This window comes from Somniosus microcephalus, unplaced genomic scaffold (genome assembly GCF_052327205.1).
Source record: "Somniosus microcephalus isolate GS21.2 unplaced genomic scaffold, FLI_Smic_1.0 unresolved_chr3, whole genome shotgun sequence".
In the NCBI taxonomy this organism is placed as follows: Eukaryota; Metazoa; Chordata; class Chondrichthyes; order Squaliformes; family Somniosidae; genus Somniosus; species Somniosus microcephalus.
Window position 1 is genome coordinate 55,362,574 of NW_028225181.1, and position 27,946 is coordinate 55,390,519.

At 53.1% G+C, this 27,946-nt stretch overlaps 1 protein-coding gene across 4 annotated transcripts in view; it reads right to left on the reverse strand.

The window, feature by feature from the left end:
- Nucleotides 1–27,946, reverse strand: part of LOC147091459 (uncharacterized) — a 113,179-nt gene that overhangs the window by 79,027 nt on the left and 6,206 nt on the right. For all 4 annotated transcript variants that reach the window (XR_015075214.1, XM_085976803.1, XM_085976804.1 and 1 more), the window contains exons 2-5: nt 22,866–23,045; nt 20,591–20,725; nt 12,617–12,760; nt 4,610–4,848 (exon numbers count right to left, since the gene is read on the reverse strand). Coding sequence is in view for 3 of the 4 variants with exons in the window: in XM_085976803.1 (XP_085832929.1) it covers nt 4,610–4,848; nt 12,617–12,760; nt 20,591–20,725; nt 22,866–23,027 (680 nt within the window). In the remaining variant the exon portion in view is untranslated. The remainder of the gene's footprint in view (nt 1–4,609; nt 4,849–12,616; nt 12,761–20,590; nt 20,726–22,865; nt 23,046–27,946) is intronic.

A 27,946-nucleotide genomic window follows, 5' to 3' on the forward strand; every position in this document is an offset into this window, starting at 1 on the left:
GTAGGTCCCTCATTGGACTCATCAGTCACCTGAGAACTCATAGAACCATAGAAGATAGGAGCAGGAGTAGGCCATTCGGCCCCTCGAGCCTGCTCCGCCATTCAATGAGATCATGGCTGATCATCCAAATTCAGTACCCTGTCCCTGCCTTCTCCCCATATCCCTTGATCCCTTTAGCCTTAAGAAATACATCTAACTCCTTCTTGAATATATTTAATGAATTGGCCTCAACTGCCTTCTGTGGTAGAGAATTCCACAGGTTCACCACTCTCTGGGTGAAGAAATTCCTCCTCATCTCAGTCCTAAATGGCTTACCCCTTATCCTTAGACTGTGACCCCTGGTTCTGGACTCCCCCGCCATCGGGAACATCCTTCCTGCATCTAGTCTGTCTAGTCCTGTTAGAATTTTATAAGTTTCAATGAGATCACCTCTCATTTTTCTAAACTCCAGCGAGTATAAGCCCAATCGACCCAATCTCTCCACATAAGTCATTCCTGCCATCCCAGGTATCAGTCTGGTGAATCTTCGCTGCACTCCCTCCATGGCAAGAACATCATTCCTCAGATAAGGCGACCAAAACTGCACACAATACTCAAGGTGTGGTCTCACCAAGGCCCTGTACAACTGCAGCAAGACATCCTTGCTCCTGTACTCGAATCCTCTCGCTACGAAGGCCAACATACCATTTGCCTTCTTAAACACCTGCTGCATCTGCATGCTTTCCTTCAGCGACTGGTGCACAAGGACACCCAGGTCTCGTTGCACTTCCCTTTCTCCCAATCTATTGCCGTTCAGATAATAATCTGCCTTCCTGTTTTTGACACCAAAGTGGATAACCTCGCATTTATCCACGTTATATTGCATCACCCAACCTGTCCAAATCATACTGGAGTTTCTCGGCATCCTCCTCACAACACACACGCCCGCCCAGCTTTGTGTCATCTGCAAACTTGGAGATATTACATCTAGTTCCCTTGTCTAGATCATTAATATATATTGTGAATAGCTGGGGTCACATTTTTAATGTGGAAGCAAGTCATCCTCGGATCCGAGAAACTGATGACTGCACATTGTTCAGTTCCATTCACAACTCCTCAGATAATGAAGCAGTCCATGCCCGCATGCAACACGACCTGGACGACGTTCAGGCTTGGGCTGATAAGTGGCAGGTAACATTCGCGCCAAAGAAGTGCCAGACAATGACTATCTCCAACAAGCGAGAGTCTAACCACCTCCCCTTGACATTCAACAGCATTTCCATCGCCGAATCCCCCACCATCAACATCCTGGGGGCCACCATTGACCAGAAACTTAACTGGACCAGCCACGTAAATACTGTGGCAACAAGAGCAGGTCAGAGGCTGGGTGTTCTGTGGCGAGTGTCTCACCTCCTGACTCCCCAAAGCCTTTCCACCATCTACAAGGCACAAGTCAGGAGTGTGATGGAATATTCTCCACTTGCCTGGATGAGCGCAGCTCCAACAACACTCAAGAAGTTCGACACCATCCAGGACAAAGCGGCCCACTTGATTGGCACCCTATCCACCACCTTAAACATTCACTCCCTCCACCACCGGCGCACCGAGGCTGCAGTGTGTACCATCTACAAGGTGCACTGCAGCAACTCGCCAAGGCTTCTTCGGCAGCACCTCCCAAACCCGCGACCTCTTCCACCTAGACGGACAAGGGCAGCAGACGCACGGGAACACCACCACCTCCAAGTTCACCTCCAAGTCACACACCGTCCTGACTTGGAAATATACCGGCTGATCCTTCATCGTCGCTGGGTCAAAATCCTGGAACTCCCTCCCTAACCGCACTGTGGGAGTACCTTCACCACACGGACTGCAGCGGTTCAAGGAGGCGGCTCACCACCACCTTCTCAAGGGGCAACTAGGGATGGGCAATAAATGCTGGCCTTGCCCAGCGACGCCCACATCCCATAAACAAATATTTTTTTCTTTAAAAAACTGGTCCGTGCCGGTGTTTATGCTCCACACGAGCCTCCTCTCACCCCTCTTCATCTCACCCATCAACATATCCTTCTATTCCTTTCTCCCTCATGTGTTTATCCAGCTTCCTCTTAAATGCATCGACGCTATTTGCCTCAACCACTCCCTGTGGTAGCGAGTTCCACATTCTCGCCACTCTCTGGGTAAAGAAGTTTCTCCTGAATTTCCGATTAGATTTATTGCTGACTCTTCTCCTTCTTGGGCAGCCCCTCGGAACCGAGGATGACTTGCTTCCACATTAAGAATGAGTTCTCAGGTGACTGATGAGTCCAATGCGGGACCGACAGTCTCTGTCACAGGTGGGGCAGACCGTGGTTGAAGGGGCGGGTGGGTGGGGTGCTTGGGTTGACGTGCGCTCCTTGCGCTGCCTGCACTTGGCTTCCGCTTGCTCCCGGCGAAGAGACTCGAGGTGTTCGGTGCCTTCCCGGATTCTTCTCCTCCACTTTGTGCAGTCTTGGGCCAGGGATTCCCAGGTGTCGGTGGGGATGTTACACTTTTTCCAAGGAGTCTTTGAGGGTGTCCTTGAAGCGTTTCCTCTGCCCACCTGGGGCTCTCTTGCCGTGTCGGAGCTCCGAGTAGAGCGCTTGTTTCGGGAGTCTCGTATCGGGCATGCGGACAATGTGACCCGTCCATCGGAGCTGATTGAGCATGGTCAAAGCTTCGATGCTGGGGATGTTGGCCTGAGCGAGAACACCGACGTTGGTGCGCCTATCCTGCCAATGGATTTGCAGGATCTTGCGGAGGCAGCGTTGGTGGTACCTCTCCAGTGCTTCGAGGTGCCTGCTGTACATGGTCCATATCTCTGAGGCATACAGCAGGGCGGGTATCACTGCTGCCCTGTAGACCATGAGCTTAGTGCCGACTATCTTATATTGATGGCCCCTAGTTCTGGTCTCACATCTTCTCTACATCTAACCCTATTAAACACCATCATACTGTAATTTAGAAGAATCAGGTCACCCCTTCAGCCTTCTCTTGAGAAGAGGCCCAGCCTGTTCAGTCTTTCCTGATAGTCGTACCCTCTCAGTTATGGTATTGTCCTTGTCATAGTCATAGTGTTATACAGCACAGAAAGATGCCCTTCGGCCCATCGTGTCCGCGCCGGCCATCAAGCCCTGTCTATTCTAATCCCATTTTCCAGCACTTGGTCCGTAGCCTTGTATGCTATAGCGTTTCAAGTGCTCATCTAAATGCTTCTTGAATGTTGTGAGGGTTCCTGCCTCTACCACCCTTTCAGGCAGTGAGTTCCAGATTCCAACCACCCTCTGGGTGAAAAAGTTTTTCCTCAAATCCCCTCTAAACCTCCTGCCCCTTACCTTGAAACTATGCCCCCTGATTATTGACCCCTCTACTAAGGGGAAAAGTTTATTTCTATCTACCCTATCTATGCCCCTCATAATTTTGTACACCTCAATCAGGTCCCCCCTCAGCCTTCTCTGCTCTAAGGAAAACAACCCCAGCCTGTCCAGTCTCTCTTCATAGCTGAAGCGCTCCAGCCCAGGTAACACCCTGGTGAATCTCCTCTGCACCCTCTCCAATGCAATCACATCCTTCCTATAGTGTGGCGACCAGAACTGCACACAGTATTCCAGCTGTGACCTAACTAGCGTTTTGTACAGCTCCATCATAACCGCCCTGCTCTTATATTCTATGCCTCGGCTAATGAAGGCAAGTATCCCATACCTGAAACGTTAACTCTGTTTCTCTCTTCACAGATGCTGCCTGACCTGCTGAGTGTCTCCAGCATTTTCTGTCTTTATTTCAGATTTCCAGCATCTGCAGTATTTTCTTTTTGTATCGATAGATTTTTGTTGGGAAAGGGTGTCGAGGGGTATGGAGCAAAGGTGGCTAAATGGAGTTGAGGTACAGATCAGCCATGATCTGACTGAAGGGAGGAACAGACTCGAGGGGCTGAATGGCCTCCTCCTGTTCCTGTGTAACAGTCTCGAGGGGCTGAATGGCCTCTTCTTGTTCCTACGTAACAGACTCGATAGGGGCTGAATGGCCTCTTCCTGTGCCTATGCAACAGGCTCGAGAGGGGCTAAATGGCCTCCTCTTGTTCCTACGTAACAGACTCGAGAGGGGCTGAATGGCCTCTTCCTGTGCCTACAGAACAGGCTCGAGAGGGGCTGAATGGTGTCCTACTGTTCCTGTGTAATAGGCTTGAGGGGCTGAATGGCCTCCTCCTGTTCCTGTGTAACAGGCTCGAGGGGCGCCTCCTGTTCCTATGTAACAGTCTCGAGGGGCTGAATGGCCTCCTCCTGTTCCTATGTAACAGGCTCGAGAAGGGCTGAATGGCCTCCTCCTGTTACTGTTTAACCGGCTCGAGGGGCTGAATGGCTTCCTCCTGTTCCTTTGTAAAAGGTTCGAGGGGCTGAATGGCCTCCTCCTGTTCCTATGTAACAGGCTTGTGGGGCTGAATGGCCTCCTCCTGTTCCTGTGTAACAGGCTCGATGGGCTGAAGACCTCCTCCTGTTCCTATGTAACAGGCTCGATGGGCTGAAGGCCTCCTCCTGTTCTTACGTCCAGAGGTCAGAGTGCAACTAACTGGGCCGCGGCAGTGAGGCTGGAGAGGGGAAGGGTCAAGGGTCGTTACCTGATCTTCTCGCCCTCCAGGCGCCTCAGGGTGCCGCGGATTTCCTCGTTCAATCTCTGCGCCATCTCCTTCTCCGCCCGCTCCTCGCCCTGCGCCCGCTGCGCCTCTGAGGCCTCCCGCTCCACCGCCTGCCGGGCCTCCTCCAGCCCCTCGATCTCGCGCAGGACCTGGGCCAGCTCACGCCTCAGCCCCTCCAGCGTCTCCTCCAGGGCCCCGCCCCGGGCCTGGGCCTCCTCCACCTGCCAAAGGGTCAAAGGTTTGAGCCACGTGGCCGAACAGGTTTTAGCATTGAAAGGCCCGACGGGAGTGAGCACCCCAACATTGCCCCCCCCCCACCCCAACCCCACATTCCACCCACACACACAGAGCAGGAAAGTCCCAGGCTCCATCCCCGGCCTGTGCTGAGTTAGCCTGATCTCACACCCAGTGTGGTACTGAGCCCCATACACACAGAGCAGGAAAGGCCCAGGCTCCGTCCCCGGCCTGTGCTGAGTTAGCCTGATCTCACACCCGGTGTGGTACTGAGCCCTACACACACAGAGCAGGAAAGGCCCAGGCTCCGTCCCCGGCCTGTGCTGAGTTCGTCTGATCTCACACCCAGTGTGGTACTGAGCCCCACACACAGAGCAGGAAAGGCCCAGGCTCCGTCCCCGGCCTGTGCTGAGTTAGCCTGATCTCACACCCAGTGTGGTACTGAGCCCCACACACAGAGCAGGAAAGGCCCAGGCTCCGTCCCCGGCCTGTGCTGAGTTAGCCTGATCTCACACCCAGTGTGGTACTGAGCCCCACACACAGAGAAGGAAAGGCCCAGGCTCCGTCCCCGGCCTGTGCTGAGTTAGCCTGATCTCACACCCAGTGTGGTACTGAGCCCCACACACAGAGCAGGAAAGGCCCAGGCTCCGTCCCCGGCCTGTGCTGAGTTAGCCTGATCTCACCCAGTGTCTGGGGGGGCAACAACTGGCCTCAGTGTCCCTGGGTTAAGGATGGGGAGGGGGGAGTGGCGGGCGGTCTAAACAATCAGTGTGGGTTTCAGCACCCGATCGGGTGGGCCAGTGACTCCTGACTCCTGCCAGAGAGATCATGAGGCCGGGGGCTGGGGTTCGGGAGGCAGCGAGGGCAGGATCTGGCGCTTCCCCCCGCGGTCGAATAGCCTGCCGCCACACACACCACCTCCCCCCCCGCATCTGGCTTTCACAGGCCAAGCACGGGGTTTATGAGGAGAGAACGGATTAGGGAGGCGAGACAACGCTGCCTTTCTGAAAGCCCCTCGGCAGTTCAAATACCGCACACTCCCACCGCCCCTCCCGCGTCCGCCCCCGCGCCCACTCCCAGGGTTCGTAGGTCAAGGGTCAGGGGTGGCGCAAAGGGTCACGGCCTCCCTTAAACTGGTAATAACCCCCCGCTCTGCGCGACGGGCCGCGCGGAGAGGAATCTTGAATGACCGGACATTATCTACGCAAGGGGAAAAAAAAACAGAAGGCTCTCGACAAAGTGCTTCAAGTGAGTCTTTCCGCTCTGCTCAGAGACTCAAAGGAGAGAGACCAACTTGGCTTCAAAGGGGGGCATCTACCCGTGGGACTGTCCATTATACAGGAGCCCTGGGTAGATCTACCTGTGGGACGGTCCATTATACAGGAGCCGCGGGTAGATCTACCCGTGGGACGGTCCATTATACAGGAGCCCTGGGTAGATCTACCCGTGGGACGGTCCATTATACAGGAGCCCTGGGTAGATCTACCCGTGGGACGGTCCATTATACAGGAGCCCTGGGTAGATTTACCCGTGGGACGGTCCATTATACAGGAGCCCTGGGTAGATCTACCCGTGGGACGGTCCATTATACAGGAGCCCTGGGTAGATCTACCCGTGGAACGGTCCATTATACAGGAGCCGCGGGTAGATCTACCCGTGGGACTGTCCATTATACAGGAGCCGTGGGTAGATCTACCCGTGGGACGGTCCATTATACAGGAGCCGCGGGTAGATCTACCCGTGGGACGGTCCATTATACAGGAGCCGTGGGTAGATCTACCCGTGGGACGGTCCATTATACAGGAGCCGCGGGTAGATCTACCCGTGGAAGAGTCCATTATACAGAGGGGTGGGAGAGGGAAGCTCTCGACACGGAACAGTCCATTATTCAGAGAGGGGAGGAACGCTCCAGACACAGAACAGTCCATCATACAGGAGGAGGGGGAACTCCACCTGTGGAACAGTCCATTATACAGGAGGAGGGGGAAGCTTCAGCCATGGAAGAATCCATTAAATAGAGATGGGAGTGCGAGAGACGGAACAGCCAATTATACAGAAGGGGGTAGCCTCAGTCACGGAACAGTCCATTATACAGAGAGAAGGGGGGAACGCTCTACCGGTGGACCTCCCCATTATACAGAAGGGGGAGCTCCATGCACGGAACAGTCCATTATACAGAGAGAGGAGGGGACTTGTGGAATAGTCCATTATATAAAAGGGGGAGCTGCAGTCACGGAAAAGTCCATTATACAGAGAGAATATAAGAACATTAGGAGCAGGACTAGGCCACACGGCCCCTCGAGCCTGCTCCGCCATTCAATCAGATCACGGCTGATCATCGACCTCAACTCCACTTTCCCGCCCGATCTCCGTATCCCTTGATTCCAAAAATCTCTCGATCTCAACCTTGAATATACTCAAAGACTCAGCTTCCACAGACCTCTGGGGCAGAGAATTCCAAAGACTCAGAACCCTCTCAGTGAAGAAATTCCTCCGCATCTCAGTCCCAAATGGCCGACCCCTTATCCTGAGACTATGTCCCCTAGTTCTAGACACTCCAGCCAGGGGGAAACAACCTCTCAGCATCTACCCTGTCAATCCCCCTCAGAATCTTACATGTTTCAATGAGATCACCTCTCATTCTTCTAAACTCCAGCGAGTATCGGCCCATTCTACACAATCTCTCCTCATAGGACAGCCCTCTCATCCCAGGAATCAATCTAGTGAACCTTCGTTGCACCGCCTCCAAGGCAAGTATATCCTTCCTTAGATAAGGAGACCAGAACTGTGCCCAGTACTCCAGGTGTGGTCTCACCAAGGCCCTGTACAATTGGAGCAAGACTTCCTTACTCTTATACTCCAACCCCCTTGCAATAAAGGCCAACATGCCACTTGCCTTCCTTATTGCTTGCTGTCCCTGCACGCTAGCTTTCTGTGTTTCTTGCACGAGGACACCTAAATCTCTGAACACCAACATTTGAAAGTCTATATCCCTTTGCAGAGTCTTTGTGATCTCCTCACAGCTTACTGTCCCACCTAGCTTTGTATCATCAGCAAACTTGCACTCAGTCCCTTCATCTATGTCATTAATATAAATTGTAAATAGATGAGGCCCCAACACTGATCCACTAGCTACAGCCTGCCAACCTGGAAAAGATCCGTTTATTCCTACTCTCTGTTTCTGTCTGTTAACCAATCCTCAATCCATGCTACTATGTTACGCCCAACCCCATGAGCCCTTACCTTATAACCTATTATGTGGCACCTTATCGAATGCTCTTTTGGAAATCCAAATATACTACATCTACTGGTTCCCCTTTAACTACCCTGCTAGATACATCCTCAAAAAACTAGAACAAATTTGACAGACCACGGTTTCCCTTTCATAAAACCACGTCGACTCTGCCTAGTCATGTTATGAGAGAGGAGGGGAGGGGCAAAGCTCGACTGGTGGAACAGTCCATTATACAGAGAGAGAGGAGGGGAGGGGCAAAGCTCGACTGGTGGAACAGTCCATTATACAGAGAGAGGAGGGGAGGGGCAAAGCTCGACTGGTGGAACAGTCCATTATACAGAGAGAGGAGGGGAGGGGCAAAGCTCGACTGGTGGAACAGTCCATTATACAGAGAGAGGAGGGGAGGGGCAAAGCTCGACTGGTGGAACAGTCCATTACAGAGAGAGGAGGGGAGGGGCAAAGCTCGACTGGTGGAACAGTCCATTATACAGAGAGAGGAGGGGAGGGGCAAAGCTCGACTGGTGGAACAGTCCATTATACAGAGAGAGGAGGGGAGGGGCAAAGCTCGACTGGTGGAACAGTCCATTACAGAGAGAGAGGAGGGGAGGGGCAAAGCTCGACTGGTGGAACAGTCCATTATACAGAGAGAGGAGGGGAGGGGCAAAGCTCGACTGGTGGAACAGTCCATTACAGAGAGAGAGGAGGGGAGGGGCAAAGCTCGACTGGTGGAACAGTCCATTATACAGAGAGAGGAGGGGAGGGGCAAAGCTCGACTGGTGGAACAGTCCATTATACAGAGAGAGGAGGGGAGGGGCAAAGCTCGACTGGTGGAACAGTCCATTATACAGAGAGAGGAGGGGAGGGGCAAAGCTCGACTGGTGGAACAGTCCATTACAGAGAGAGGAGGGGAGGGGCAAAGCTCGACTGGTGGAACAGTCCATTACAGAGAGGAGGGGAGGGGCAAAGCTCGACTGGTGGAACAGTCCATTATACAGAGAGAGGAGGGGAGGGGCAAAGCTCGACTGGTGGAACAGTCCATTATACAGAGAGAGGAGGGGAGGGGCAAAGCTCGACTGGTGGAACAGTCCATTATAGAGAGAGAGGAGGGGAGGGGCAAAGCTCGACTGGTGGAACAGTCCATTATAGAGAGAGAGGAGGGGAGGGGCAAAGCTCGACTTGTGGAACAGTCCATTATACAGAGAGAGGAGGGGAGGGGCAAAGCTCGACTGGTGGAACAGTCCATTATACAGAGAGAGGAGGGGAGGGGCAAAGCTCGACTGGTGGAACAGTCCATTATACAGAGAGAGGAGGGGAGGGGCAAAGCTCGACTGGTGGAACAGTCCATTATACAGAGAGAGGAGGGGAGGGGCAAAGCTCGACTGGTGGAACAGTCCATTATACAGAGAGAGGAGGGGAGGGGCAAAGCTCGACTGGTGGAACAGTCCATTATACAGAGAGAGGAGGGGAGGGGCAAAGCTCGACTGGTGGAACAGTCCATTATACAGAGAGAGGAGGGGAGGGGCAAAGCTCGACTGGTGGAACAGTCCATTATACAGAGAGAGGAGGGGAGGGGCAAAGCTCGACTGGTGGAACAGTCCATTATACAGAGAGAGAGGAGGGGAGGGGCAAAGCTCGACTGGTGGAACAGTCCATTATACAGAGAGAGGAGGGGAGGGGCAAAGCTCGACTGGTGGAACAGTCCATTATACAGAGAGAGGAGGGGAGGGGCAAAGCTCGACTGGTGGAACAGTCCATTATACAGAGAGAGAGGAGGGGAGGGGCAAAGCTCGACTGGTGGAACAGTCCATTATACAGAGAGAGGAGGGGAGGGGCAAAGCTCGACTGGTGGAACAGTCCATTATACAGAGAGAGAGGAGGGGAGGGGCAAAGCTCGACTGGTGGAACAGTCCATTATACAGAGAGAGGAGGGGAGGGGCAAAGCTCGACTGGTGGAACAGTCCATTATACAGAGAGAGGAGGGGAGGGGCAAAGCTCGACTGGTGGAACAGTCCATTATACAGAGAGAGGAGGGGAGGGGCAAAGCTCGACTGGTGGAACAGTCCATTATACAGAGAGAGGAGGGGAGGGGCAAAGCTCGACTGGTGGAACAGTCCATTATACAGAGAGAGGAGGGGAGGGGCAAAGCTCGACTGGTGGAACAGTCCATTATACAGAGAGAGGAGGGGAGGGGCAAAGCTCGACTGGTGGAACAGTCCATTATACAGAGAGAGGAGGGGAGGGGCAAAGCTCGACTGGTGGAACAGTCCATTATACAGAGAGAGGAGGGGAGGGGCAAAGCTCGACTGGTGGAACAGTCCATTATAGAGAGGAGGGGAGGGGCAAAGCTCGACTGGTGGAACAGTCCATTATACAGAGAGAGGAGGGGAGGGGCAAAGCTCGACTGGTGGAACAGTCCATTATACAGAGAGAGGAGGGGAGGGGCAAAGCTCGACTGGTGGAACAGTCCATTATACAGAGAGGAGGGGAGGGGCAAAGCTCGACTGGTGGAACAGTCCATTATACAGAGAGGAGGGGAGGGGCAAAGCTCGACTTGTGGAACAGTCCATTATACAGAGAGAGGAGGGGAGGGGCAAAGCTCGACTGGTGGAACAGTCCATTATACAGAGAGAGGAGGGGAGGGGCAAAGCTCGACTGGTGGAACAGTCCATTATACAGAGAGAGGAGGGGAGGGGCAAAGCTCGACTGGTGGAACAGTCCATTATACAGAGAGGAGGGGAGGGGCAAAGCTCGACTGGTGGAACAGTCCATTATACAGAGAGGAGGGGAGGGGCAAAGCTCGACTTGTGGAACAGTCCATTATACAGAGAGAGGAGGGGAGGGGCAAAGCTCGACTGGTGGAACAGTCCATTATACAGAGAGAGGAGGGGAGTGGCAAAGCTCGACTTGTGGAACAGTCCATTATACAGAGAGAGGAGGGGAGGGGCAAAGCTCGACTTGTGGAACAGTCCATTACAGAGAGGAGGGGAGGGACAAAGCTCGACTGGTGGAACAGTCCATTATACAGAGAGAGGAGGGGAGGGGCAAAGCTCGACTGGTGGAACAGTCCATTATACAGAGAGAGGAGGGGAGTGGCAAAGCTCGACTGGTGGAACAGTCCATTATACAGAGAGAGGAGGGGAGGGGCAAAGCTCGACTTGTGGAACAGTCCATTATACAGAGAGGAGGGGAGGGGCAAAGCTCGACTTGTGGAACAGTTCATTATAGAGAGGAGGGGAGGGGCAAAGCTCGACTTGTGGAATAGTCCATTATACAGAGAGAGGAGGGGCGGGGCAAAGCTCGACTAGTGGAACAGTCCATTATACAGCGAGAGGAGGGGAGGGGCAAAGCTCGACTAGTGGAACAGTCCATTATACAGAGAGAGGAGGGGAGGGGCAAAGCTCGACTTCACAGAATCACAGAAACCCCACAGTGCAGATAGAGGCCATTTCGGCCCATCGAGCCTGCACCGACACATATCCCACCCGATCCCCGTAACCCCTACACCAACACATATCCCACCCTATCCCCGTAACCCCACGTATTTAACCCCCCCTAACACTAAGGGTCAATTTATCATAGCCAATCAACCTAACCCGCACATCTTTGGACTGTGGGAGGAAACCGGAGCACCCGGAGGAAACCCACGCAAACACGGGGAGAATGTGACTTGTGGAACAGTCCATTATAGAGAGGAGGGGAGGGGCAAAGCTCGACTTGTGGAATAGTCCATTATACAGAGAGAGGAGGGGTGGGGCAAAGCTCGACTTGTGGAACAGTCCATTATAGAGAGGAGGGGAGGGGCAAAGCTCGACTTGTGGAATAGTCCATTATACAGAGAGGGGAGGGGCAAAGCTCGACTTGTGGAACATTCCATTTTACAGAGAGATGAGGGGAGAGGCAAAACTCGACTTGTGGAACAGTCCATTATACAGAGAGAGGAGGGGAGGGGCAAAGCTCAACTTGTGGAACAGTCCATTATACAGAGAGAGGAGGGGAGTGGCAAAGCTCGACTTGTGGAACAGTCCATTATACAGAGAGAGGAGGGGAGGGGCAAAGGTCGACTTGTGGAACAGTCCATTATACAGAGAGAGGAGGGGAGTGGTGGAGCTCGACTTGTGGAACAGTCCATTATACAGAGAGGGGAGGGGCAAAGCTCGACTTGTGGAACAGTCCATTATAGAGAGGAGGGGAGGGGCAAAGCTCGACTTGTGGAACAGTCCATAATAGAGAGAGAGAGGAGGAGAGGGGCAAAGCTCAACTTGTGGAATAGTCGATTATACAGAGAGAGGAGGGGAGTGACAAAGCTCGACGTGTGGAACAGTCCATTATAGAGAGAGAGGAGGGGAGGGGCAAAGCTCTGCTTGTGGAACAGTCCATTATAAAGAAGGGGGAGCTCCAGCCTCGGAACAGACCATTATACAGCGGGTGGGGGGGGGGGTGTGGGGGGTAGATCCGTACACCCAAAGGCCCATGGACAGATGCTCAGCACACGGTTCGCGTTGGTCCGCTGGCGGCCTCACCTCCCGCAGTGCCTTGTCCCGCTCCACCGTGCTCCGGTTGCACTGCTCCTTGGCGCTCTTCACCTCCCTCTCGCGGTCCACCTCCACCTCTTTCAGCTGGGCCTGGATGTCCCGCAGGTCGCTGGCGAGACTGGCGATCGAGGACTGAGGGGGGGAAGGAGGAAGGTGACTCAGGTAATGCAATAGTGAGCCATACATTTAAAAAGACTTGCATTTATATAGCGCCTTTCATGACCACCGGCCATCCCAAAGCGCTTTACAGACAATGAAGTAGGTTTTGAAGTGTAGTCACTGTTGCAATGTGGGGAATGGGGCAGCAAATTTGCACACAGCAAGATCCCACAAACAGCAATGTGATAATGAGCTGATAATTAGTTTTATTGATGTTGGTTGAGGGATACATATTGGCCCCAGGACACCGGGGAGAACTCCCCCCTGCTCTTCTTCGACATAGTGGCCGTGGGATCTTTTCCGTCCACCTGAGAGGGCAGACGGGGCCTTGGTTTAACGTCTCATCCGAAAGACGGCATCTTCGACAGTGCCGCTCTCCCTCAGTACTGCCCCTCCGACATGCAGCGCTCCCTCAGTACTGCCCCTCCGGCGGTGCAGCGCTCCCTCTGTACTGCATCTTCGACAGTGCAGCTCTCCCTCAGTATTGCCCCTCCGACAGTGCAGCGCTCCCTCAGTACTGCCCCTCCGACATGCAGCGCTCCCTCTGTACTGCCCCTCCGGCGGTGCAGCGCTCCCTCAGTACTGCCCCTCCGACAGTGCAGCGTCCCCTCAGTACTGCCCCTCCGACAGTGCAACACTCCCTCAGTACTGCCCCTCCGACAGTGCAGCGCTCCCTCAGTACTGCCCCTCCGACAGTGCAGCGCTCCCTCAGTACAGCCCCTCCGACAGTGCAGCACTCCCTCAGTACTGCCCTCCGACAGTGCGGCACTCCCTCAGTACTGCCCCTCCGACAGTGCAATACTCCCTCAGTACTGCCCCTCCGACAGTGCAGTGCTCCCTCAGTACTGCCCCTCCGACAGTGCAGCACTCCCTCAGAACTGCCCTCCGACAGTGCGGCACTCCCTCAGTACTGCCCCTCCTGTGATTTTTAAATGTGATGAGGGTTTCTGCCTCTACCACCCTTTCAGGCAGTGAGTTCCAGACCCCCGCCACCCTCTGGGTGAAAAGAATTCTTCTCAAATCCCCTCTAAAACTCCAACCAATTACTTTAAATCTATGCCCCCTGTTTTTGAACACCCTGCCAAGGGAAACAGTTCCTTCCGATCCACCCTATCTAGGCCCCTCATAATTTTATACACCTCAATAAGGTCTCCCCTCAGCCTCCTCTGTTCCAAAGAAAACAACCCCAGCCCATCCAATCTTTCGTCATAGCTAAAATTCCCCAGCCCAGGCAACATCCTGGTAAATCCGGTGGCCTGTCACTTTAATTCATCGCTACAACTTTCGGGGTTGTAGTCCCGCCTCCATCGAGTTGTGGCCAACCCACGCGATTTTCACTTGACTGATCTTGTTGAGCCCACCCAGCGGGCTCAGCAGGCCAATTAAGGGCCACCCGGCAACAGGTGACGTCACAGACTGACATGTCATCTGTCAAGAGCTTTTGACAGATGAAATATCAGCGTTTGACAGCTGTTTGAAGCTGTCAAACACTGACAATCTGTACTCCTGGTTAATTCCTTCCTCTCACGATGATTTAGAGATCTCCCCAGAACAGAAAGCTGAATGCTGCAGATTTTGACAGCTCGCGGCCATTCTGCTTTCTGTGCCGGTGAGATGAGGGACTCCCGAGACCTGAAGGAAGGAAGGCTGTAAAGGTAAGTAAAACTTCTTTAAACACACCAAACACACTTACCTCTGCACTCATGCACCCATCACTCACCTGAACACCGGACATCTCGACCCCTCCAAGCCCTTCATCCCGACGGTCCGCCTCGCTAACTTGCCGTGGTTTGGAGCCGTCGGGAATCCCACACTTCAGGGATAAAAATAGGGATTAGGCTAAAAACTGCCCGTTAACTACCTGTTAACAGGCAGTTAATTGGCACTAATCCCCTTCCCGCCTCGGGGAGGCGGCGCCCAGCACAGGTCGGGTACCCGCCTCCTTTGAAGCTGGCATGGAGGCGGGTTGGGGGTGGGATGGGTCCGTGGCCCCCGATTTTGGGATTTTTTAACCCCCCCACACGCCTCCAATCCCGCCTCCACGGCCCAATGAAAATCCTGCCCAATGAGTGGTAGAAGTGTGGAACTCTCTCCCGCAGAAAGCAGTCGGCGCTCGCTCAATTCATCATTTAAAATCTGAGGGCGATAGATTTTTGCAAGCCGAGGGTGGTACGGGATATGGAGCCAAGGGGGGGTCGACGGAGTTCGGATACAGAGCGGCCGCGGTCTCAGTGAATGGCGGGACAGGCTCGAGGGGTCTGATCGGCCTCCTCCTGTTCCTGTGTCACAGGCTCGAGGGCTCCGATCGGCCTCCTCCTGTTCCTGTGTCACAGGTTCGAGGGCTCCGATCGGCCTCCTCCTGTTCCTGTGTCACAGGCTCGAGGGCTCCGATCGGCCTCCTCCTGTTCCTGTGTCACAGGCTCGAGGGCTCCGATCGGCCTCCTCCTGTTCCTGTGTCACAGGCTCGAGGGCTCTGATCGGCCTCCTCCTGTTCCTGTGTCACAGGCTCGAGGGCTCTGATCGGCCTCCTCCTGTTCCTGTGTCACAGGCTCGAGGGCTCTGATTGGCCTCCTCCTGTTCCTGTGTCACAGGCTCGAGGGCTCTGATTGGCCTCCTCCTGTTCCTGTGTCACAGGCTCGAGGGCTCTGATCGGCCTCCTCCTGTTCCTGTGTCACAGGCTCGAGGGCTCTGATTGGTCTCCTCTTGTTCCTGTGTCACAGGCTCGAGGGCTCCGATCGGCCTCCTCCTGTTCCTGTGTCACAGGCTCGAGGGCTCTGATTGGTCTCCTCCTGTTCCTGTGTCACAGGCTCGAGGGCTCCGATCGGCCTCCTCCTGTTCCTGTGTCACAGGCTCGAGGGCTCTGATTGGCCTCCTCCTGTTCCTGTGTCACAGGCTCGAGGGCTCTGATTGGCCTCCTCCTGTTCCTGTGTCACAGGCTCGAGGGCTCTGATTGGCCTCCTCCTGTTCCTGTGTCACAGGCTCGAGGGCTCTGATTGGCCTCCTCCTGTTCCTGTGTCACAGGCTCGAGGGCTCTGATTGGTCTCCTCCTGTTCCTGTGTCACAGGCTCGAGGGCTCTGATTGGCCTCCTCCTGTTCCTGTGTCACAGGCTCGAGGGCTCTGATTGGCCTCCTCCTGTTCCTGTGTCACAGGCTCGAGGGCTCTGATTGGCCTCCTCCTGTTCCTGTGTCACAGGCTCGAGGGCTCTGATTGGTCTCCTCTTGTTCCTGTGTCACAGGCTCGAGGGCTCTGATTGGTCTCCTCTTGTTCCTGTGTCACAGGCTCGAGGGCTCTGATCGGCCTCCTCCTGTTCCTGTGTCACAGGCTCGAGGGCTCTGATTGGCCTCCTCCTGTTCCTGTGTCACAGGCTCGAGGGCTCTGATTGGTCTCCTCTTGTTCCTGTGTCACAGGCTCGAGGGCTCTGATCGGCCTCCTCCTGTTCCTGTGTCACAGGCTCGAGGGCTCTGATCGGCCTCCTCCTGTTCCTGTGTCACAGGCTCGAGGGCTCTGATCGGCCTCCTCCTGTTCCTGTGTCACAGGCTCGAGGGATCTGAGTCATAGTGTCATAACGGCACAGAAGGAGGCCATTCGGCCCATCGAGTGTGTGCCAGCTCTCTGTAGAGCAATCCAGTCAGTCCCATTCCCCTCGCTCTATCCCCGGAGCCCTGCAAGTTTATTTCCCTCGAGTGTCTATCCAGTCTCCCCTTGAAAACATTGAGTGTCTCCGCTTCCACCACTTCCGTCGGCAGCGAGTTCCAGGTCCTCACCACTCGCTGCGTAAAAAAGTATTTCCTCACATTCCCCCCCCCCTGTATCTCTTGCCCAAAACCTTAAATCTGTGTCCCCTAGTCCTTGTACCATCAACTAGTGGGAACAGCCTTTCCCCGTCTAGCCTATCCAAACCCGTCATAATCTTGTACACCTCGATCAAATCACCCCTCAACCTCCTTTGCTCCAATGAAAACAAATTCAACTTCTCCAACCTGTCCTTGTAGCTAAGATCCCCCATCCCCGGAACCATTCTGGTAAATCTCCTCTGCACCCTCTCAAGCCTTCACATCCTTCCTAAAGTGTGGTGACCAGAACTGGACGCAATACTCCAGTTGTGGCCTAACCAGCACTTTATAAAGGTTCAGCATAACTTCTCTACTTTTGTACTCAATCCCTCTATTTATGAAGCCCAAGATCCCATATGCTTTGTTAACCACTCTCTCAATATGTCCCGCCACCTTCAGGGGCCTATACACATTAACTCCCAGGTCCCTCTGTCCCTGCACACTCTTTATAACTGTGCCATTAAGTGTATATTGCCTCTCCCTGTTCCTTCTGCCAAAATGCATCACCTCACACTTCTCTGTATTAAATTAAAGGATGTTACCTGGGCTGGAGCGCTTCAGCTATGAAGAGAGACTGGACAGGCTGGGGTTGTTTTCCTTAGAGCAGAGAAGGCTGAGGGGGGACCTGATTGAGGTGTACAAAATTATGAGGGGCATAGATAGGGTAGATAGAAAGGAACTTTTCCCCTTAGGAGAGGGGTCAATAACCAGGGGACATAGTTTCAAGGTAAGGGGCAGGAGGTTTAGAGGGGATTTGAGGAAAAACTTTTTCACCCAGAGGGTGTTTGGAATCTGGAACTCACTGCCTGAAAGGGTGGTAGAGGCAGGAACCCTCACAACATTCAAGAAGCATTTAGATGAGCACTTGAAACGCCATAGCATACAAGGCTACGGACCAAGTGCTGGAAAATGGGATTAGAATAGACAGGGCTTGATGGCTGGCGCGGACACGATGGGCCGAAGGGCCTCTTTCTGTGCTGTATAACTCCGGGAGTACTGAGGGAGCGCTGCACTGTCGGAGGGGCAGTACTGAGGGAGCGCTGCACTGTCGGAGGGGCGGTACTGAGGGAGCGCTGCACTGTCGGAGGGGCAGTACTGAGGGAACGCTGCACTGTCGGACGGGCAGTTCTGAGGGAGCGCTGCACAGTCGGAGGGGCGGTACTGAGGGAGCGCCGCACTGTCGGAGGGGCGGTACTGAGGGAGCGCCGCACTGTCGGAGGGGCAGTACTGAGGGAGCGTTGCACTGTCGGAGGGGCAGTACTGAGGGAGCGCTGCACTGTCGGACGGGCAGTTCTGAGGGAGCGCTGCACAGTCGGAGGGGCGGTACTGAGGGAGCGCTGCACTGTCGGAGGGGCAGTTCTGAGGGAGTGCTGCACTGTCGGCGGGGCAGTACTGAGGGAGTGCTGCACTGTCGGAGGTGCCGTCTTTCGGATGAGACGTTAAACCGAGCCCCGTCTACTCTCTCAGGTGGACGAAAAGATCCCAGGGCACTATTTCGAAGAAGAGCAGGGGAGCTATCCCTGGTGTCCTGGGGCCAATATTAATCCCTCAATCACTGAAAAAAAAAAAGATTATCTGTTCATTATCACATTGCTGGTAATCTTATTGAAACATATAAGATACTGAGAGGGGCTCGACAGGGTAGATGCAGAGAGGATGTTTCCCCTCGTGGGGAAATCTAGAACTCGGGGGCACAGTCTCAGAATAAAGGGTCGCCCTTTTAGAACTGGGATGTGGAGGAATTTCTTCTCTCAGAGGGTCGTAAATCTGTGGAATTCTCTGCCCCAGAGAGCGGTGGAGGCTGGGTCATTAAATACATTTAAGGTGGAGATAGACAGATTTTTGAATGGTAAGGGAGTCAAGGGTTATGGGGAGCGGGCAGGGAAGTGGCTTTGAGCCCAAGATCAGATCAGCCATGATCTTATTGAATGGCGGAGCAGGCTCGAGGGGCCGAGTGGCCTATTCCTGCTCCTATTTCTAATGTTCTGATGCTGTTTGTGGGAGCTTGCTGTGCGCAAACTGGCTGCCGCGATTCCTTACATTACGACAGTGACTACACTTCAAAAAGTACTTCATTGGCTGTGAAGCGATTTGGGACGTCCAGTGGTGGTGAAAGGCGCTATATCAATGCACATCTTTCATTCCTTTAACCCCCCCCGAGAGCTCCGCGCTCCTCCAATTACATAGAAACATAGAAGATAGGAGCAGGAGTAGGCCATTCGGCCCCTCGAGCCTGCTCCGCCATTCAATGAGATCATGGCTGATCATCCAAATTCAGTACCCTGTCCCTGCCTTCTCCCCATATCCCTTGATCCCTTTAGCCTTAAGAAATATATCTAACTCCTTCTTGAATATATTTAATGAATTGGCCTCAACTGCCTTCTGTGGTAGAGAATTCCACAGGTTCACCACTCTCTGGGTGAAGAAATTCCTCCTCATCTCAGTCCTAAATGGCTTACCCCTTATCCTTAGACTGTGACCCCTGGTTCTGGACTCCCCCGCCATCGGGAACATCCTTCCTGCATCTAGTCTGTCTAGTCCTGTTAGAATTTTATAAGTTTCAATGAGATCCCCTCTCATTCTTCTAAACTCCAGTGAGTATAAGCCCAATCGACCCAATCTCTCCTCATACGTCATTCCTGCCGTCCCAGGTATCAGTCTGGTGAATCTTCGCTGAACTCCTTCCATGGCAAGAACATCCTTCCTCAGATAAGGCGACCAAAACTGCACACAATACTCAAGGGCCTAGAAATTCAGTGCCCTTAGCGCCGATTTTGCGGCGCTAGAGGGCCTAGCGCTGCAATTGGCGCCGGCGCCTAAATTGCCTGGGGCCCTTCCGCCGCGGTAGACCGGTAGCGCTGCGCCGGCACCGATGATGTCATCGGTGTGCGCAGCGTCCTGGTTGCCGTGGTGACGGGCCCCAGCGCCGAAATTGACTTGCGGCCGCCTCGCCCGTGGCAGCCGCAAGCAACGTTCTGGCAGAGGTGCCTTGCACAAGTTTGCGCCGGCGCATTAAAGGCCCCGCGGCGGCCGGCCGCTTTCCCGCCGCCCGCCTGGCCGCAGCTCCCTCCCCGGACTTCCCCACCCCCCCCCCCCCGGAACAGAAGCAAGCCCGGCACTTGTCCGAGGTGCCGGGCTCATTTTTAATAAGATTATCGCGGGCCGCGGCCGGGTGCAGGCAGGTCCTCCTTAAGGGAAGGAGGAGGCCTGCACTTCCCGAACCTGCCGCACCGCAGCGGGCGCCGCAGCGCCGGAATAGCGCCGAAATTCAGCGCATAGCGCCAGTTTTCAGGCGCTAACAGCTTTCAGCAGCGCCGGCAGCCGTTTGGGCGCAGAAGTACTGAATTTTTGGCCCGACCAGCGCGACTTAGCTCCGGCACTAACTTCCGGCGCTAAAGCCGTTGCTGCGCCAAAACCCAATTTCTAGGCCACGGTGTGGTCTCACCAAGGCCCTGTACAACTGCAGCAAGACATCCTTGCTCCTGTACTCGAACCCTCTCGCTATGAAGGCCAACATACCATTTGCCTTCTTAACCGCCTGCTGCACCTGCATGCTTACCTTCAGCGACTGATGCACAAGGACACTCGGGTCTCGTTGCACTTCCCCTTCTCCCAATCTATTGCCACTCAGATAATAATTCTGGCCTCTTGTGCATCCCCGGATTAGAATCGCTCCACCTTCAGGGACCGTGCCTTCAGCTGCCAAGGTTCCTAAGCTCCATAATTCCCTCTCCAGAGGTCTCCGCCTCTCCCTCTCCTCCTTTAAGACGCTCCTTAAAAACTACCTCTGTGACCAAGCTTTTGCTCACCCGTCCTACTAGCTCCTTCAGCGGCCCGGACTCCAAATTGTGCCAGATTTTTGCTCCTGTGCAGAGCCTGTGGGGTGCATTCTACTACGTGAAAGGCGCTATATAAATGCAGGCGGATGTTGCACTAAGTGAGGGAACGGTTCTCAAGGGCGCGGCCTACCTGCTCCTGCTCCTTGGCCCTGGTGGCATCCCGTCTCTGAGCGTCAAGCTCCTCCCGGGTGCTGCCGAGATCCCGCTGGGCGGCGGCGAGCTTCTCGGCCAGGAGGGCCTTCTCCGATTCATTCGTCGACAGCACCTGTTAAACATCGAGCATGGTGAGTCCGGAAAACAGAAACAGAACGGTACGAACAAGATGGAGAATCCCAACGGACCAAATCCCTTCCCATGCACTCCCATTTTATAAAATCCCAATGGACGCAAACCCCTTCCCATTCACTCCAACTGTACACAATCCCAATGGACCCAACCCCTTCCCATTCACAATCCCAATGGACCCAAACCCCTTCCCATTCACTCCAACTGTACACAATCCCAATGGATCCAACCCCTTCCCATTCACTCCAACTGTACACAATCCCAATGGACCCAAACCCCTTCCCATTCACTCCAACTGTACACAATCCCAATGGATCCAACCCCTTCCCATTCACTCCAACTGTACACAATCCCAATGGACCCAAACCCCTTCCCATTCACTCCAACTGTACACAATGGACCCAACCCCTTCCCATTCACTCCCACTGTACACAATCCCAATGGATCCAACCCCTTCCCATTCACTCCAACTGTACAAAATCCCAATGGACCCAACCCCTTCCCATTCACTCCAACTGTACACAATCCCAATGGATCCAACCCCTCCCATTCACTCCAACTGTACACAATCCCAATGGATCCAACCCCTTCCCATTCACTCCAACTGTACACAATCCCAATGGACCCAACCCCTTCCCATTCACACCCACTGTACACATTCCCAATGGACCCAACCCCTTCCCATTCACTCCCACTGTACACAATCCCAATGGACCCAACCCCTTCCCATTCACTCCCACTGTACACAATCCCAATGGACCCAAACATTTCCCATTCACTCCCACTGTACACAATCCCAATGGACCCAAACACTTCCCATTCACTCCCACTGTACACAATCCCAATGGACCCAAACACCTCCCATTCACACCCACTGTACACAATCCCAATGGACCCAAACACTTCCCATTCACTCCCAATGTACACAATCCCAATGGACCCAAACACTTCCCATTCACTCCCAATGTACACAATCCCAATGGACCCAAACCCCTTCCCATTCACTTCCACTGTACACAATCCCAATGGACCCAAACCGCTTCCCATTCACTCCCACTGTACACAATCCCAATGGACCCAAACCCCTTCCCATTCACTCCCAATGTACACAATCCCAATGGACCCAAACCCCTTCCCATTCACTCCAACTGTACACAATCCCAATGGACCCAAATCCCTTCCCATTCACTCCCATTGCACACAATCCCAATGGACCCAAACCCCTTCCCATTCGATCCCATTGTACACAATCCCAATGGACCCAAACCCCTTCCCATTCACTCCCACTGTACACAATCCCAATGGACCCAAACCCCTTCCCATTCACTCCCACTGCACACAATCCCAATGGACCCAAACCCCTTCCCATTCACTCCCACTGTACACAATCCCAATGGACCCAAACCCTTCCCATTCACTCCCACTGTACACAATCCCAATGGACCCAAACCCCTTCCCATTCACTCCCACTGTACAAAATCCCAATGGACCCAAACCCCTTCCCATTCACTCCCACTGCACACAATCCCAATAGACCCAAACCCCTTCCCATTCACTCCCACTGTACACAATCCCAATAGACCCAAACCCATCCCATTCAGTCCCACTGTACACAATCCCAATGGACCCAACCCCTTCCCATTCACTCCTACTGTACACAATCCCAATGGACCCAACCCCTTCCCATTCACCCCCACTGTACACAATCCCAATGGACCCAAACCCTTCCCATTCACACCCACTGTACACAATCCCAATGGACCCAAACCCCTTGCCATTCACTCCCATTGTACACAATCCCAATGGACCCAAACCCCGTCCCATTCACTCCCATTGTACACAATCCCAATGGACCCAAACCCCTTCCCATTCACTCCCACTGCACACAATCCCAATGGACCCAACCCCTTCCCATTCACTCCCATTGTACACAATCCCAATGGACCCAAACCCCTTCCCATTCACTCCCATTGTACACAATCCCAATGGACCAAACTCCTTCCCATTCACTCCCAATGGACAGCGTTCTAGGCCGAGGAAGGAGACTGGGCCTTTCCTGCTCACTCCCCACTGAGCCACATGGGGCACGGCGGGAGCCGACCTTTGATCTGCGCCCTGACCTGCTGCTTCTCGCTCTCGGCCTGTATCAGGATCTGGTCTCGCTCGTCCTGCAGGCCTGCGATGGTGCGGTTCAGCTGCTCCTTCTGCTGCTCCTGGCGCTCCGCGGCCTCTTCCATCTCCCGCTTAAGCTGGGATACGGCCTCTCTCTGCTTGTCCGCCATCGTCAGCTGCAAAGCCCTCTGGGAGTAAAAATGGAGGGCGGAGAAGAAGGTTGTCAGAAAAAAGTTAGTTGTACACACACAGACAGACACACACACAGTTCCTCAGGGCAGTGTCCTAGGCGCAGAAGAATGAGAGGGGATCTCATTGAAACTTATAAAATTCTAACAGGACTAGACAGACTAGATGCAGGAAGGCTGTTCCCAATGGCGGGTGAGTCCGGAACCAGGGATCACAGTCTAAGGATAAGGGGTAAGCCATTTATGTTGTGTATGTACCTTTAAGAGAATAACTGGTCTCAGACTGCAGTACCGGCAGTGACCACCCCTGTATAAAAGGCGTTAGCGAGCCTCTGTTGTTTCAGTTTCACTATTGACTTCCATCAGTAAAGACTTCTTTTGTTCAACTCCTGCTGTCCGTGTCTCAATCATTCACGGACGTAATGCTGGCGACGAGCAGATACGAACCTACCTACAGTCTGCACCACCTCCTGGGATCCATTCCGACAGCGAAGTGAGCAGAGGTCGAGGCCAGAAAGAAAAGAAAGTAAGAGGCAGTAGAAACGGGCGTCGACCGTGGGCATCCGCCCTGTGTTAGCGGAGTTGAAGATTGCTGGAGAAGCTGTCGGAAGCGGGTCCTGGTTCCTGTCGACGGTGCTTCAGCTAATCGGGCTAGTGGCAGGTAGTGCACTGATCCTTCCTGGGCTGCGGCGGTCGCGAACTCGAGCGGGTGGCTTGCAACGGGGCCAAGCAGTGTTGTCGGGAAGAAGAGAGAGAGAGAGGGTGGAGCACACAGGGCGCGGCCGGTGCTACGAAGCCGGGCTGCGTATAGACCCGCGAAGAGGGAGGCAAGAGTCCCACAGGGTTGTTCCACGACGGGAAAATAATAAAAAAATAAAAAAATATTAAACGCGCAAGAAACCGCGAGGAGCTGCTGGTTGCAACGGGAACCGCGGAAAGCAGCGCTAACAACAGCGGGGAAGAAGGCAAAGCGCGGGAGGCACCATTTTGTTAAATCGGGGAAGAATGCAGAGCGCGGGAGGCGCCATTTTAGATTTGCAAGATGCCGAAGACTGGCTGTATCACTGCTTTTGATAATACAATAGAGGACTGGACCACGTATGTGGAAAGAGTCGAGGTATATTTCGAGGCAAACAAAATAGCGGAGGAGAAAAAGGCATCGATATTGCTAAACGTAATGGGCGCTAGAACGTACGGCCTATTGCGGGACCTGATTACTCCAGCCAAACCGAAGGCGAAGAGTTTTAACGAAATTGTTGCTGTCCTACAGGAACACCTAAACCCTGCATCGCTGTTGATAGCAGAAAGATTTAAATTCCACAGGAGAACTCAGCATAAAGATGAGAGCAATGCTGAGTACCTTATGGAACTATGCAAGCTATCAAAGCACTGCCAGTTCGGAGCAGGACTGGCAGATACCCTACGGGACAAATTTGTCTGTGGACTCCGGAGTGAAGGAACACAGAAGAAGTTACTCTCAGAGAAAGAGCTGACGCTAGATAAGGCTTTCAGCGTGGCAGTATCGTATGAAGCAGCAGCCAGGGGAGCTGCAGAAATTCAACAAAAACCACAGGAATACGGCACCCACGAAATGACACGGGGATTTGCAAAATGTTATCGCTGCGGCAGAACTAACCATGACCAGAAGGACTGCTGGTCCAAAGACAAAATATGTAGACAATGCGGGAAGATGGGACACATTGCACGAGTTTGCAGGTCTGGGAAGAAGACCAGCGACAACAAAAAGGCTACTAAGGAACCGTACAAGAAAGTACAAAAGATGACGGACAGTAGTTCCGAAGACCAGATGAGCGATAGTGAATCCGGGAACAGGAGACTAAGCTGTCTCAAACTTCACAATGTAATCGCAAAAGAGGATCACCGAACCATTTGGGTCACCCTCACGATAGCAGGGTCCCAAGTTAAAATGGAATTGGATACAGGATCAGCTCTAACCGTCATGAATCGACGAGACTACGAGTGGCTATTTTCACACATACCCTTGAGAGAGACATCCATCGTCTTGACGACGTATACGGGGCAAAAAGTATACCCCAGAGGAAAAATAAGGGTGCCTGTCGAATACAACGGCAAGGAAATACGGAAATTGTATCTCTACATACTGCCAAATGGTGGACCACTGTTATTGGGACGGGAATGGATCAGGAAGATAAACTTAGATTGGCACTCCATTTATGCAATGACGGTGGACGGTAAAAAAGATGAAGACGTCACTCCTGGACGATTGTCAACAATCTTAGCTAACGCCAAAGAGGTATTTCAACAAGAACTGGGCACGCTTAAAGGCGTAACCGCCTCGATAAAAATAGAAGAGAATGCAGTTCCCAAGTTTTTCAAAGCAAGACCGGTACCATATGCAATTCGCCCAGCCGTCGAGGCAGAGCTGGAGAATCTGGAGAACGCAGGCGTGTTGTCTAAGGTAGACTGGAGCGAGTGGGCGACACCCATCGTTCCTGTCATGAAGAAAACGTTAAGCAATAAGTCCGGGGAGCCAAGGAAGATTCGCATCTGTGGGGATTTCAAGGTGACGGTGAACCCAGTCCTTCACACAGTACAATATCCTCTTCCAAGGATAGAAGACATCTTCGCCTCACTGTCTGGAGGGAAGCGTTTTACAAAAATTGACCTAGCACAAGCATATTTGCAGATGGAGGTTGAAGAGTCCTCTAGGAAGTATCTCACGATAAACACTCACAAAGGTCTTTACCAGTATCATCGATTGGTATTCGGAGTAGCATCGGCTCCAGCAATATGGCAAAGAGCGATGGAACAAGTCCTGCAAGGGATTCCGGGGACTCAGTGTTACTTGGACGACATCCTTGTGACAGGTGAAGATGACAGTGAACACCTTAACAACCTAGAACAGGTGCTCACTAGACTACGGGAACATGGACTGCGAGCCAACCGCCCCAAGTGTGAATTTTTTAAGAAACAGATATCGTATTGTGGCCACATGATTGATGAAGAGGGGTTACATAAGTCCCCTGACAAAATTGAAGCGGTTGTTAAGGCCCCAGCGCCTGAAAATGTGTCGCAACTGAGGTCATTCCTCGGATTGGTGAATTACTACCATAAGTTTTTGCCGAATTTGTCGACAATTCTGCACCCACTGAACGCCCTGCTACGAACAGGGGTAGCATGGAAATGGAGCGATGATTGTAAGCGGGCCTTTCAGAAGAGTAAGGACTTAATCACTTCAAGGGAAGTATTGGCTCACTACAACCCAGCACTGCCAATCAGGCTGGCGTGTGATGCGTCTCCCTACGGCATTGGGGCGGTACTGTCACATAAATTCCTTGATGGTTTAGAGAGGCCGATAGCGTTTGCGTCACGCTCGTTAACTTCTGCCGAGCGTAACTACGCCCAGATTGACAGAGAGGCCCTCAGCCTAGTGTGGGGGGTGAAGAAGTTCAATCACTATCTGCACGGTCAAAAATTTACTCTACTAACCGATCATCAACCTCTTGTCTCCATTTTCAACCCTCAGAAGGGAGTACCGATAATGACGGCGCAACGGCTGCAGAGGTGGTCCCTTTTCCTAGGGGCACACCAATATGACATCGAGTACAAAGGAACTAAACAGCATGGAAATGCTGATGGATTGTCACGCCTACCGTTTCCGACGGTGGAAGAAGAAGACCTTGCAGTGGATCCAATGGAGTTATTCCACTCGACCATAGTCGAATGTCTCCCTGTGACGAATGCAAACATAGAAAAGGAAACACGGAATGACCCGACACTATCACGGGTCTATGATTTAACGGTGAAGGGATGGCCAGCACATGGCGAACCACTGCTGCCAGCATTCTCGCCGAGAAGAGAACAGCTGTCAGTGTGCAGAGGAACCTTGATGTGTGGATCCAGAGTAGTAATTCCACCTAAGCTGACGGATAGAGTGCTCAATGAGCTTCATGAGGGTCATCTGGGTGGGGTAAAAATGAAGAACTTAGCCAGAGCGTTTGTGTGGTGGCCGGGAATCGATAGAGAAATCGAAGAGATGACCAAGAGCTGTGCAGGATGCCAGAAGGTCCAAAACGCCCCACCACAAGCTCCTCTGCATCCATGGGAGTGGCCCTCATCTCCATGGCAAAGGGTGCACATTGATTTTGCTGGTCCCTTCATGGACTCGATGTTTTTAATTGCGGTGGATGCACATTCAAAGTGGCCAGAGGTAATAAAAATGTCCTCAACCACCACGGAAAAAACGATCACAGTTTTACGAACCATATTCGCCAGGAATGGGCTGCCTGAACAGATTTGCTCTGACAATGGACCACAGTTTGTGTCTGAAGAGTTCCGGAGGTTCTTAAAGAACAATGGTGTTAAGCATTACACATCTGCCCCATATCATCCAGCCACTAATGGATTGGCCGAGAGGTTTGTTCAAACATTCAAGAAGGCTATCAAGGCAATGTGTAATGAAGATATACCCCTACAACACAAGGTGGACAACTTCTTGTTTGCCTACCGGAATGCGACACATGCGGTTACCAACCAAACTCCAGCCATGATGTTCTTCAATCGAAGACTACGATGCCGCTTGGATTTGGTTAAGCCAAACGTCCGAAGAGATGTGGAGAACAGGCAGTTTCAGAATATGAATGAAAGGCCGACCAGGAGTTTTAAGATAAGTCAACCAGTTTTGGCCCGGGACTACCGCACTGAGAAATGGCAGCCAGGAACGATTTGTACACGACAAGGACCTCTCATGTATACCGTGGACGTTGGGGAGAGCATTGTAAGACGCCATGCTGACCAGATTCTAGAGTCACTGGAAAACGTCAACTCCACACCACGATCTGATACACCTGGTAATGAAATCGACGTTCCAATTGCAGCTACCGCAGAACCGGTAATATTGGAAGCAGATGAACCAAACA